The following is a 13,815-nucleotide window of genomic DNA, read 5'->3' as shown; positions in this document are numbered from 1 at the left end:
CTCCCAACTCCATCTACTGTAGGTAAAACACTGGCTTTGAAGAAGTACTCCACTTGAGAAAATCCTAACTATCCCTTTAAGGCAGGGGTCTCAAACTCCCGGTACGCGGGCCGAATTCGGCCCGCCACGTCATTTTATGTGGCCCGCGAATCTGGCAGCAAAAAAAAAAAAAAAAAATTACCTTTTTTTTTTTTTTTAAAGTTAGACTTGATAATAAAAATATCCCCATTGTCGAAATTATGAGATAGAAAGTCGAAGTTATGAGATAGAAAGTCATAACTATGATAGAAAGTCATAATTCTGAGATACTTAAACACAATCATAGAAGCAGCTCTTTGGCTGGTTACTGTACATTTGACATGGAAATGTATTGTGAGTACATTGAAGACTACTTTAAACATGTCTTTAAAACACATGAAATACTTCATGTGTTTTGCAAACGCGCCCTTGAAAGGATTTTAAGCGTTGAACAAAGTTATTGTAATAACTTGTATTTGATATTTGTCTTTGATCTTTTCTGTAATTGTTTGATCTTTGATAGAGTAATGTGGGTTTCTTAACCCTAAATTAAAAGGATTTAAGTTATAATAACATAAATGTGCTTAAATATATTTTTACATTTATATAACTGCATGTACAATATTTTAACACTTGAATAAACAATAATCAAATGCAGAGACTTATTTAACAATATGTTACGAGTAGTTACATTTACAACCGGCCCTTTGTGGGCGACCATGATGCTGATGTGGCCCGGAGTGAAAATGAGTTTGAGACCCCTGCTTTAAGGTATGTAGCACATCATCCCAGACTCTGCTGCTGCTGCTTTGGGGCTAGATAGTTGGTTGGGCAGTACATGCTAGCTTAGCATAAAAAAAGCTCCAGAATAAAATTTTAAAAGACAAACATTTAACCTCATTAAAGTTTTTTGTGGACAAATTCACTGCAATGCAAACTTTCCCTGATCTTTTTAATACATTTTTCAGATAACTACTCTTAATTACAAGTCTGAAAAGCACTTTAAATGACAAATGTATTACATGCAATCGTAGTGCTGATGCATTTAAATATCAGAGAAGTGCAATCACTTAGTTCAGGGATTCCCAAAGTGGGGTGCGCGCACCCCTGGGGGTGCGCGAGCTGCCTCTAGGGGGTGCGCGAGAGGAAAAGTGTAATGGCGGTCTGATGGTGTAATAATATTAAATATTAAAAAAAACGTAATTTTAATTTAAAAACTGTCAGGTGGGCCATCTGAAGCTATCAGTCGTAAAAGAGGAGAGGGACAGAGAGAGAGAGAGAGGAATCGGAGGCGAGGGGAACGGAGAGGTGCGTTGGGGAGAGACCGGGAGAAGAAATCGAGCCAGAGTCAGAGGAAGATGAGACGGAGGAGACCAAAAGGAGGAAGGGATAGCACAGACAAATCGGGAGCACATCGGCCCATCGCGGAGTCAAGGTGAAAAATGAGGAAACGAGAGTGAGCATCAGACTGGGAAAAAAAGAGGAAATATGATGAAAAGTATCTGTGTCTGGGCTTCACTTGGATTGGCAACGCAGATTCCCCAAAGCCACAGTGCGTGGTGTGCAGTGAGGTTCTGGCTAACAGTCTGAAGCTCTTATTTACGTCGCCACCTGAACACCAAGCATGCCAGTGCAAGTCAAAAGCCCCTTACATTGTTTATATCGAAATTGGAGGAGTTACAAAACAGCCAAAAACAACTGGAGTCTCATTCATGTGTTGGGTCTATAAATGATGCACTACGGGCTTCATATCTGGTTACAGAATAGCGAGAAAGGGGCTACCGCACACAATCACTGAAGACGTGAGCTTGCCAGCTGCCAGAGAGATGGTGGAATGTATGATTGGGGAGAAAGAAGCAAAAAAGTTGGACATGATCCCGGTGTCCAACAACACTGTGTCGCCGCATCGATGCTTTGTCCGAAGACATCCTGGCTACATTAGTCGGTCATTAATTGTAAATTAAATGTGATAATCTGCCTCTGAGCCTGTGCGTGTGTGCTCGCATCCGTATTGCTCTTTAAAAGTGACGCCTTGTGTCACTGAAAGTTATTGAAACTTTGTTGCAGTGTTTCAGGGCGTTTTCACACCTTCAGTTCGTTTGCTTTGTTCTGATTCAGGAATTAATATGATACAATGTTGCAGTTGCTCCTTTGTTCGGTTTGTGTTCACACTGCAACATTTAACAGCGGACTAAATCTTGTAAACAAATGCCACGCGCGAGCAAACTGTTCTCTCATTGGTCCGATTCTTATGCGGCTATGAAGGCTTAAAAGGCTCTGTTGCTTCTTCTTTTTTTTTTTTTTTTTTTTATTAAGGGGGGGGGGGGGGGGGTGCGCGAACCCGGTCCGGATGTAGAAGGGGGTGCGCGGCCTAAAAAGTTTGGGAACCGCTGACTTAGAAGGCAATGATGATGTTAAAAAGCACTAATATTGGGAAGCAAAAGTTGTCAAATGTAATTAAGTGTCTTCAAAAGGTTAATGTCTTGATTTTAGAAGGAAGAAGAAGATCTTTAATTTTATGTGGTAAACTTATTATCTCTATCGGTCTACTATGTAGACCACGCCTCTTGGCTTTTAGAACTTGTGGATTTATTGCAATTCTGTTATTGCCAAAACAACAGTCATAACGTTCATAACTACTGATAAATGTTATTTTGCTCCGCCTCTCTTACCTGGCAGCACCAGGACGGTGGTTGGCCAGCCAGTGGAGCCAGAGAACTTCTTGAGATCAGTCCAGGTGTTGATGGTGTCATGGATCAAAGGTTTGCCCCCCAGGCTGGACAGGTGGAGGGTACGGCTGGGGATGAGCAGGCGCAGGACGTCCTCCGGCTGCGCAGTGCCGCACTGCTGATCAAACTCAATGGTGGTCCAGCGGACACAGTCGGGGAAAGACACCTGAGGCAAGGCGAGACAGAGCAAGATTTATTTTTGGACTTTAAATTACATTTGTGTATCTTACTTCTTACAGATGGAAGTCTGTTGCTAAGCAGTTAGCATACCAACGGATACCTTACCCTGTATTGTGTGACGCCAGCTTGTTTGTAAGGGTGGTCACTCTCAATCACCGAGTAGTGGTTTGAGGTGGTGCAAGCCGACAGGCCCTGCTCAGGCTGGTTGCCGGTCGTGCTGTCTGTTGACTGGTTCGGGTTGAAGGTGGGTGGGGCGTACTTTTGGTTGAGGGCGGAGACAGCAGGCAACAGCTCCTGAACGAGTCCAAAGACCTCAACGGCAGCCTGGATGAGGGAGAGCGAGGCATTTCACCACGATGCCACATCAGAGAGACAATTCACTGAACCAAGATAAAGGCTTTACCATCTTACCTTAGGTACAGACGCAGCCACGGGGCCGATGTAGGCCAGGATGAGGGGCAGCAGCATGGAGAACAGGCTGGAGGAACTCAGTAGCTCGGGAATATCATCTACTGGAGAAAATAAAAGCACATTGATTAAACTGAAGAGAGGCTGAACAGATAAGATCCAAATTCAATGCAAGTGGCTCTGCTGCAATGCTTTTGTAATACGTTTGTTGCTCTTACCATCGACAGCAAAAGCCCTGTTAAGCAGGTCCTTCGCAGCTCTGACCACAGCGCTGACCACGGACAGAGCTCTGCTACAGTTCTTGTCTTCCTCATTGGCTTTGCTCAGCAGCTGAGACTGAAGATCCCCGTCATACTCACTCCTTCAGCCACGAGAAAAAGAAAAAAAAGTCAGAAAAGAACCCCCAAATACTTCACAGAGTAGATGTTAGAAATTGCCGGCTTTGTGTGGACCTGTAGTAGAGAAGCTGTGGGATCTGTCCTCTGGTCTGGTTGGTGCCATTGCTGCTCAAGCTGCAGGTGCTGAAGGTGAAGGAAACACCGTCGCAGCACTGCACCGTGGTCATGCCTCCATCCCCGTTAGCTGTCCGGCTGCCGTAGTTCCGTAACCGCACAGCGTACTTTACACCCTCCTGCAACAGAATAAATTCATAAGTGAGACTATACGCATTTCAACTAAGATCAGCACACATGTGTAGGAAGTTAAAAAAATATATATTTGTATCTCAACTGCAAATCATATGCAAGTATTATTTCCTCGAGAACCTATGTACCTTGAGCGGCACGGCCTTGTCCATGCGAATCTCAGCAATATCGCTGGGAGAATCGTCGGTGCTGTAGGTGCCCTTCACCAGCTCCAGGGACGTCCACCTGTGAGAATGTGCCGAGTCCCCTGGGTGCTCCGTCTGTGCCTGAAGGGTGATGGGAACACAAGTTGTAAAAAGAGGCAAAGGAAGAAAGCTAGTCAAGCAACACCAGAAAATATGAGCTGAAGATGATTCCTAATCACTTACGTCGTCGGCCAGCACCTCCAGTTCATACTCATGGATGCCCCCTCCCCCGTAGACGCACACGCCAACCAGCACAATGCCCGGCTTGTCTACAGTCATACAGATGGCATCCGGAGAGCCATTGCCCGTGTTCCAACTGCGGCCCTGGCTCGTTTTGGTGAAACGGTTCGGGGATGCTTTCACGGAGTGGAGCGAGTTCAGCCCATCAACCTAACAAGCAAGGACACAATAAGAGATGTGGCCAAACATATCAAACCTCTTACATAAGCACACAGGGCTGATTAACACATTTGTTTTACTCCAAACAACGAAATCCTGCGCTAGAATTACCGCCTCGTGGTTGTATTCCTCTGCCAACCAGTGTTATGTTGCAGTTTACAATCATGTCTGTCCACAACATCATCCCTCCATCATTTATATCCGATTAGGTATTTGTGGGAAATTGTCATAAGTAGGATATGCGTTATGGCCGAAAAGGTGTTTTATGAGGTCACAGTGACATTTGACCTTTAACCACCGAAATCGAATCAGGATAACCTTCAGTCCAAGTGGACATTTGTACCAAATTAGAACAAATTCCCTGAAGGCGTTCCTGAGACATGCCATTGAAGAGCATGGGATGGACAGACAGAAAACATGGATGATCTCGAAAAGATCCATTGTCTGAAATAAACAATACAAACTATGACTATTTCTATCAGCCTGCTGCCAACAGAGAGCCAGACACGACTGCACAGGGACCCTATCCAGGTGCTCAGGGGAGGAAGAGGTGTTTCCCTGACAACAGACTGGGGAGAGAAAAAACAGGGACTGCTGTGGAGTGACGGTTCCTATGGCGACGAGAGTGCCAGAGTCTGCAGTACAAGGTATGCATGTGATGATAATTCATCTCAGAGTGTGACAGAGGGAAGGAGACAGGCATCTGTCCCACCCACTTAGTGACTCAACATATCGTAAAAACAACAAAGGAAATCCAATTAAACTTCTGTTTTTGGCAACAGTAGAGACATCATCTTGTTCTAAGAAAGAGCAGTCACTATGAAAGGTTAGTGCGATCACAACAGAGCTTTAAGTAAAAGGACATGGCCCAGCAAGGAAGTAAGAAGTAAGTGCGTGAATATCAGCGTGAGTCAAGTTACCTCGGAGCCCAGGGCCGAGGCGGTGAGCTCGGAGACGATGGAGGCCAGTAGACCGCAGGTGTTGGAGACCAGGTGTGGAGAGAACAGCTCCACTTCCTTCCTCAAACTCTTCCTCACCGGCAGCACCACAATCACAAGCATCTTCTCCAGAACCTCCCGGAAACTGGTCATGCCCATCAGGTTCTCCTCCGTCTAAGGAGCGAAATATGATGTTAGTGTTTTGACACAGAGATATCGGAGGGGTTTTGATGAGAACATGACGTGGTAATGATCAAAACATGTTCTCCATCTGCAAAACTGTTTCCTCGGTCACCGACCACCTCCACCATTTTGAAGTGAGGATACCCGATGCACCGTGTTCAACGTGCAAACACTCACATGGCTCAGTTTCTCCATGTGGGCCACCAGCAGGGGGAAGCGGTGAGCGAGGGCAGAGTCGTTCTCTGTGCTGACTTGTTTGACCAGTGAACGCAGCAGCACTTCCCCGTCGTATGCGATGGGCAGGATGGATGTCAGCTTGACCGAAGTGTTGCACAGAGCCGACATCACGGCCGCCAGCAGGCGGCTGCTGGACGTGCGGAAGTTGGCCTCGGCAATGTCCTAAAAGAGGAGGGAGGAGAGGGATGAATCTCAGATTTGATCACCTTGCTTTTGTCCGTTCATTCACTGGTTTTTATTTTATTATAGTTTTTTTTTATGTTTTAACTATGCTTTTTACCATGTTTTTACTATGTACTGGCTCTGTGGCACTCTGAGATTTAAAAAAAAAAATGAAAAGTGCGTTACAAATAAAATACATTATTATTATTATTATTTGTTTTAATGTTTCTACAACGTTCCTTTAACAACCTAAGACGATAGTGTTGGCGATCTATGGTTTTTCAAACGTTGGTGGGCTATCTTGATAAGAGCATCACCTCAACATCTAAAATGTTCACCAGATGTTGAAGTACATCTGCTGGATTTTAAAAACACTCTTGGCAATCCTTAGAGCTTAAATAATTGGTCGATTAGTCGATTGACAGTAAATGATTCGTCGACTTTTTTGATTATCATTGTTCAAGTCAATTATCAGTAAAAAAAAAAAAGCCAAACATTCAATGGTTACATATTCTCAAAATGTGCTGCTTTTCTGTTTTTAGACATCGATTATCTTTGGGTTTAGGACCTGCTTAGACAAACAAAAGCAATTTGAAGGACGTCACCGTAGGCTTTGTGATGCGGCGTCAACATTTTATACACTACACGAATGATAAATCAGGGAAATGATAAATCAGGGAAATGATAAATCAGGGAAAAAAACAGATGAATTGCTAACGAGAACAATACTGTAACGAGTTTCCTGTTCAAAAACTCCTTCTACTCTGCCGTCATTGACCTGGTCCAGGCAGTTGAGCAGGTCGCAGAGACAGGCCCACTGCAGAGACGGGGTCGGGTAGAACGAGTGGAAGCAGGCGGTGAAGGTGTTGTGGCACTCCTGCAGCACAGCTTCCAGCAGGGTCAAAGGTTGAGACAGGTAGCCCTGGGGGTCGTTGTCCAGCTTGGTCAGGCAGTTGTCCATGCCTTCTGACAGGATCTTCTTCAGCAGGCTGCGCGTCTTTCCCACGCACTCTGCCAGCTTGCTGGACTCCTCCACCACAGCTTTGGTGCTGGCTAGAAATCAAAGAACAGACAGAAAAAGAAAAACATTGTCAGGTCTTACTAACAATAAAGCGTTCAATTGAAGTGTACTTTTTGAAATCTATACACAACCTCGTCTTTAAAAGTCTTAATGTTATCCAGGCAACAGACATAAAGGATTGGCACCGAGTATTTCATTCAAAAATTAATGAGGATGAATATTGTCAACTGTTTTTTGTAATTCAAAAAGGCAGGGAACCAGCAGTGCCACTAACAGCTTGAAAGTAGCAACGCTGTGGTTTTTACTTTTCTCCAAGAACGAGCCGTTATATTGCCGGAGACAAAGTCCCGCTGAGTTGTCTGTGCTCCTACCGGCGATGGGGAAGATCTCACAGATGTAGACCCTGAGCAGGCGGAGGCAGCACGTGCCGACAAAGCGCAGCCTCTCCAGGTCCAGCAGGGTGGCTGTGTACTGGAAGCCCTTTAGCCCTCGCAGCTCCTCCACACCCAGAACCAAGGTGGTCCAGCTCCAGTGAAGGACACTCAGCAGAGACTCAAAACACTCCTACAGAGAAGGACAGGGTGAGACAGTCACACAGTGCTGTACAACATCATCTGTCAAGACAATTAAGCAGGCAACAACACAGAGACGATACTGACCACTGAGACGGTACGAGCGAATGAGCGTTTAAGGATATGGACTGGTTCACTGGTCTGCTGCTTCCCTTTAGCTGCATTGCCATCATTTGAAGGAAGCCTGATGTTCAAATACAAAGAAACAATCAAAATAATTTACTTGACAAGCCGACAGACAAGACAATGCTTGAATCACTGTAAGCAGAGTGTAAAAAACGATACTTGCCTGTATAGCAGCTGAGGTATTTGACCCGCATTAACGTCTGTACCGTTGTTTGACTTCTTAGAGCTTTTGAACTGAAACACCACACTTAAGAGGGAAAAAATCTGATAAATGAAAGGGCTGTGCTTCAAACATTATCTACTTAAATGTAAAATGTTCAAGATGTATTCATTTGTAAATGCAGGAGCATCCTCTACATTGTGAAATGAGTTTTACCCATCATCTGTAGTAATGGTAGCCTGTCCGTGGGAGCCACAGTCACTGCTGGGTCCAGACACTCGGGCCCACGCCACGTACCACCAGCCCAGCTGCAGCAGCACCGGCTCGTCAAACATCATGGCATACTTCTCCCTAAAGATAAGACCAGCATTGCTTCCATGAATTGTTTCTTTTCAAGAAACTAGTTGGGAGGAGCGAAGGAATCCGTGAACTGTTTTTACCTGGCAGCACAGTCGTACGCCAGCACGTCGGTCTCAGCCAGCAGATCGCCGTCTGTCTCGTGGTCACCCCCGTCAGGTCCCAGCTCAAAAAGCTGCACAACAACAGGACTGGGTTAGTATGTTGTAAACACCTGTGTTATATTTGAGGCAAGGATTCTACTTAATCCATTGAGTGTATTATAAAATAAGAAAAGTGTTACAAGGCAGCCCACCTTGATCTTGGCAGTGTACTCCCCTCGTCCCCCGAACAGACCCAGCCCACCCAGCAGGATGTCTGCATCAGCACAGAACCGGATGGCCTCGACGGAGTGGGCTGAGTAGCCCCAGCCACCACCGTGACCTATAACATCACGCATGGAGTCAGTCAGGCTATGCAAGGCTCACAGATGCTGTTATCCTCTTAAACACTTTGGTCGTTCACTGAGGAGGATGATCTGAGTTTTTATGTTTCACACACTCGGCAGCTTTGACTAAAAAAAATGTTAAAGGTTAGCCAAGCTCTGACATAATCGCAACATATACTGTACAAGCCAAATGTATCCCCCAGTGTTTCTCATCATACATCATTTACCATGAATCCTGCACAAAGAGCCCACTTACTCTCAAAGCGGTTCACCACACTGTAGTCCTCCTTGGAGTAGACCTTCATCACTGCCTGGGTTTCTTCCTCCGCGCTGGCCACGCCCATCTTCAGCTCTTGCATGGCAGCCAGTGTATCCAGGCAACCTAAGCGGACGGCCCAGTATACTTCCTCTTAGCATTGAATGATTATGAGCACAAATTCACAACAGTTTGTCATGTTTGGCTACAATCTAAGAGCAAATCTATCCGTCTAATTGATTTTACCAAGAATTGAAAGCACATGACTGATTCAACGAAGGGTCCAGTACATGAAAAATCAGAAAAGTGGGGTTTGGGACAGTGTTAACATCTACTTTGAGAAACACAGATGCATTGTCCATCATCACTTGTGTCGTAGCATGTGTGTACTTATTCATTAGAACCTTAATAAAACTGATTCATTTGACCAAAGACAAGGCTGAAGAGCAGAGGATTACCGAGGATGTGCAGGGCTCCATGAGAGCGCGTGGTGGTGGCATGTGATCCTGAGGGCAAAGCAAGCTCCGGACTGAGGATGCTGCAGCGAGCCTGGAGATCTGTGGCAGAGGGCATCCTGGCGTCAGCTATCACAGCATTGTAGCACAGCATCTCTTTTGCAGCAGGCAGGAACCTAAAAGAGCACAGAGGGATAAATGAATTTAAAAAGATAAATCACCTTTAAAAAGTTTCACTAAAGTTGACTAAATGAAAAATGTATAGACACCTTAAAATAAAATGCACCAACTTAAATGTACCTGTTTTTGTTCAGAGCTCTTATTCAACTACTTAACCAAACAAGTGAATCTTAACACCCGGGTAGTATCACATTTCTGTTCAACACATTCTCTTTAGTCTTTGTTTATTTTCCCCTCGGATGCAAAGAATGATTACAAGGCCAAGTTAATCTTATCTGTGGGGTATTTCAACTAAATGTAAAATAAATAAAAACATTGCTGAGCAACAACTACAACTAAACAAAAATGTTGGTATAGTCCTTGGACAGACCTCCATACGACATCATACACAGGGTCCAGACACAGGCCAAATCCCTGCAGGTCCTCCTGCTCAGAGTCATTGAAGGTCCTGCAGCTTCCGTCCATTTTGTTGATCAGCAAGCATTTAAATGGAGGCGGCTCAGACACAGAGGAGGGCACAAGCCCAATAATGTGTTTGCTGGCAAAGATCTCTGAAGTGGCGAGGACATGGGAGTTGATCAGAGCCTCATCGATCCGCAGGAACGTCTGGTCCCCGCTGGCACCAATCCAGGTGGCCTTTCGCCCATATTTGGCCCCAATGTTGGGCATGGGCGATGGCTTGGCATTCCAGTAGGGCATGTCCAGGATGGGCCGGCCCAGCTGTCCTTTCTAAAGAACAAGGAGTATATATATTCACTCTGAAGAGCATTCCATGGTCAACAATATCAAAACAGGTGTAAAGCAGTGAACATTTAAAATACTGCTATCATACGAGTAAAAAATAAAAGCCTGCACCCTCTTAAAAAGCGAGAATGTTGCTCTTACCGAGAAGCTGCCGAATGTAAAGACCTGCCCGTCCATGAGGAGAACGGCTGTGTGGTTACTGCCTGCTGTCACCTGAACACTGGGACCCGGAAGGGCCTGCACCAGAGTCGGAGAACCCCTAGCAGGTGGAAGCATCTAGTTCAGGTTGTGTGTCCACATGAGTGCAGCAGTTTGTTTACTTAAGTTTGTAATGGAATTCAAAATTAAAAGGATTTTTTATTTCAATCTTTAATCGAACATTTGGGCTGAATTATCAAATGTAGGCCTGTTATGCCAACGACAAGTAGCTAGTTTTCCAAGAACACATGTCTGTCTAACAACAACAAACTGTACGCTACACCCCTTCCTGGTCAGTAGAATTATGGGTAATGTCGTATTTTATATAGTTACCATTGCTTAATGTGTAAATGACATGAAATACTGCATCTTATTCTCCAATGAACTGTATTTTATGTATTACGAACAATTCCTTCCTTTCGCATGAACATGTATCAGAAGAAATACCTGGAGTTCACATCTCCATGGCCGAGCTGCCCGTGTTGGCCGTAACCAAACGTGTAGACATCTCCGTTCTCCATCAGCACCACTGTAAAGCAGCATAATCGTGACGGTTATTCACTCATTTTCTTTACTTCAAGGTAAAGAAAATCTTGTTCATCTCTTGCTCAGAGGTTTTCAAAATAATGCTCTTGAAGTAAAATGCCACCCTGGTGCCCGACCAGAAGCAGCCACGCGGGGAAACGAATCCTACCTGAGTGGTGAAAACCGCAGCTGACCTGCACAGCTCGCAGCTCGCTGTCAAATCTCACGGCCCCGGGGGGGTAGGTGGTGATTTTGCTGGCATCCTTCTCCCCACGCTCACTGCTACCATCTACGAGGCAAACAAACCAAGTCAGCACATTTGAGGAAAACACGGAGGAGGGAGGGGGGGGGGGGGGGAGTGAGGTTTAGTAGCAACTTCAGACCACAGAGGTGGATGTCTCTGCACAGTCCTGGAAAACAGAGCTGGAGGGAGAAGAGGACTCAAAAGAAAGCGGGGAGAAAAGGGAGAAGCATGCCGAGATAGAAAGCAGGGAAAAACACCTCTGTAACAGAAAGGCTTTTGGCAACCAGTCCAAATGTAAAGATTGATTGTGCAGAAAATAATTAGATTTTCTTCTCAACAATGGTCTGTGGTCACTGAGGAAGAGGGAGTCTGGTTTACCCTGAGCCCTGCTTTAGAGGTCACAGTTGTGGTGTGTGTGTGTGTGTGATGGGAGAAAAGTTGGATGGAGTCCCATGCGTTACAGTAAACACAATGACAGTCAATATCCTTTTGGACCAGGAAGCAGCTCATTGTGGTAAACCTCTGTAGATAAGAGCTTTAGGTTTCGATATGACCTCACAGTAAATGTAAAATGAAGTTTGACTGGCTCATGGCCCACACATTTATGAGCGTTTAAAAAGTTTATCTCATGGTGACATCTCTCAATGACATTTAGAGTTTATTGGGAAGTCACAGACAGAGTATGGGGGGGGGAGGGGGGTTGGAGCAAGCGTCCCTCTTCATGAGTAAACCGAGGATGCTCAGAGGAGTCATATATAACCTCCGGCAGCCTTACAACGGTGCATCAACCACAATGAATTGTTCCGCAAATGGAAAGATATTCTCCACAAAACAGCCTCAATTTCTTCACTGACATTTATTAGCTGTGCTCTGAAATAGAGCACACTGTTGCTTTTACATCAACAAGAGTACAATGCTGCAGTTCCACTCCAGCCTGCGCCACCTATCGACAAGAACAGCAGCAGCAGCAGCTCAGACGGGCACAAGCTACAGACAGAGATACCAGCTGGTTGTCAGATTTATGCAGGCAATGACTGATACAGTATCTTACGTTTGAACTAAAATATTCCCTGACTACTATACTACAGAGAGAGTTTGAAGCGTCCCTGTGTGTCCTCTGTCCTCCTTGTGGTTACTTTACAAAGGAAAGTGAGAAAGAGGGATTCTGCTCTTCCAAAACCAACCAACACAAATGAACTACATATCTATTGTACATCTGTGTTATGTCGCTTCAGCTGAATCATAAACGTTGGTCTTACTGGAATTACAAGTTGTCCATTGGTTGAATAGTTAGCTGAGAGAAAAGTAAACAAGTGATGGTCCAGTGCCTGAAAAGCTGAAAAGTTTGTGGTCGAATTCTGGGCCTTTTTCATGAGATGCCTCACATCTAAAACATGGATTATAAAGCTAACAGGCCTGCTTCCTTCCTTCTGCATCACACATTTCAGCTCGTCGTTCATCAAAGCTCACTGTCCCCCCAGTGATCGCTGTTTTTCGTCCTCTTGCAATGCTAATGTTGTACCCGTGAAGTGGCAAATCAGCCGCTACGGGAGTGATGGCAAGTACATTTCAGAATTTCTATTTAGGTCAAACAACAGCAGCGGGGCAGAGCAGGCATCCTACTCCGAGGATTAGAACGGTTAAACAAGAAAATTAATTAGCAGGACAGACCGGGTCTTTACTGTACTTCAGCCCTTTCCTATGTTTATGTCTTTAACCCGGTTCTAAAGGCTTCACAGTCATTTGTCCACTGTGAGTCTGTCATTCCAACAGGCCACATTGTTTTGTTACCACGAGACCTGGTGAAGACATGAGAGTCCCGCCGTCAGAGAGTGAGAGAGGAGGTGGGCGGGACAGCCAGATTGGGAGATGAGTCAAAAAAGGGGAGTCTCTGCACCCGTTGAGTTAGTGAAGACCAAAGTACCTTTGTGCTTGTCCCGCTTATGCCTTAGTGCCTGAAGGGGTCTTATTCTGGCTAGGGCCTGCTCACGCTGGTTCATAAATATGGGACCGGAAAAAACAAGGGGGCCTGGGGGAGAAAGACACTTTCACATGCATGCACAATGCTCACATATGGGAAAGAACACATGATAAATACTGCACCACAACAATGCACACACACACTGAAACAGTATAAAAGACACAAGCAAAGGGGGAAGTCACCGACGCACAACACCCAAGCTCACACAGCAACAGAGTTTGTAGCTTCCCCTGTTGATTGACTGCTACTGCCATCTTCTCACTCTCCCCGTGTCTATGCTTTATTCTCTGATGTAGAAAGTATATCATAAAGCCCCAAAAACATCTCTAAACATAGTCCCCAAACTGTTAAGCCCTGATCCATACCTCTGCCCTCCTCCAGCCTGTGCCGGCGGTTGATCCTCTGTCGCTTCTCCTCCTGACGGATCTGAATGTGCTCCTCGATGTTCACTCCTGGAGGGGGAGGGACAGGCACAGCTGAAAATCC

At 45.3% G+C, this 13,815-nt stretch overlaps 1 protein-coding gene across 5 annotated transcripts in view; it reads right to left on the bottom strand.

The window, feature by feature from the left end:
• mycbp2 (MYC binding protein 2) overlaps positions 1–13,815 on the bottom strand; it is a gene marked incomplete at its 5' end in the record, with an annotated part of 69,595 nt that overhangs the window by 33,660 nt on the left and 22,120 nt on the right. For 4 of the 5 annotated variants that reach the window (XM_079276442.1, XM_079276444.1, XM_079276445.1 and 1 more), the window contains 23 exons: positions 2,691–2,913; positions 3,033–3,251; positions 3,339–3,439; positions 3,554–3,696; positions 3,788–3,966; positions 4,108–4,245; positions 4,348–4,554; positions 5,484–5,675; positions 5,862–6,083; positions 6,862–7,136; positions 7,476–7,668; positions 7,764–7,860; positions 7,966–8,049; positions 8,179–8,313; positions 8,403–8,494; positions 8,615–8,742; positions 9,003–9,128; positions 9,461–9,633; positions 10,008–10,366; positions 10,523–10,640; positions 11,027–11,108; positions 11,274–11,393; positions 13,695–13,805. In XM_079276442.1, the coding sequence (XP_079132568.1) occupies positions 2,691–2,913; positions 3,033–3,251; positions 3,339–3,439; positions 3,554–3,696; positions 3,788–3,966; positions 4,108–4,245; positions 4,348–4,554; positions 5,484–5,675; positions 5,862–6,083; positions 6,862–7,136; positions 7,476–7,668; positions 7,764–7,860; positions 7,966–8,049; positions 8,179–8,313; positions 8,403–8,494; positions 8,615–8,742; positions 9,003–9,128; positions 9,461–9,633; positions 10,008–10,366; positions 10,523–10,640; positions 11,027–11,108; positions 11,274–11,393; positions 13,695–13,805 (3,717 nt within the window). The remainder of the gene's footprint in view (positions 1–2,690; positions 2,914–3,032; positions 3,252–3,338; positions 3,440–3,553; positions 3,697–3,787; positions 3,967–4,107; positions 4,246–4,347; positions 4,555–5,483; positions 5,676–5,861; positions 6,084–6,861; positions 7,137–7,475; positions 7,669–7,763; positions 7,861–7,965; positions 8,050–8,178; positions 8,314–8,402; positions 8,495–8,614; positions 8,743–9,002; positions 9,129–9,460; positions 9,634–10,007; positions 10,367–10,522; positions 10,641–11,026; positions 11,109–11,273; positions 11,394–13,694; positions 13,806–13,815) is intronic. The other variant, XM_079276443.1, reaches the window with a different exon arrangement.

Source organism: Melanostigma gelatinosum (assembly GCF_949748355.1).
Source record: "Melanostigma gelatinosum genome assembly, chromosome: 10".
In the NCBI taxonomy this organism is placed as follows: Eukaryota; Metazoa; Chordata; class Actinopteri; order Perciformes; family Zoarcidae; genus Melanostigma; species Melanostigma gelatinosum.
Note: the sequence above shows the minus strand (reverse complement) of the source record. Positions and strands in the feature narration are given on the sequence as shown.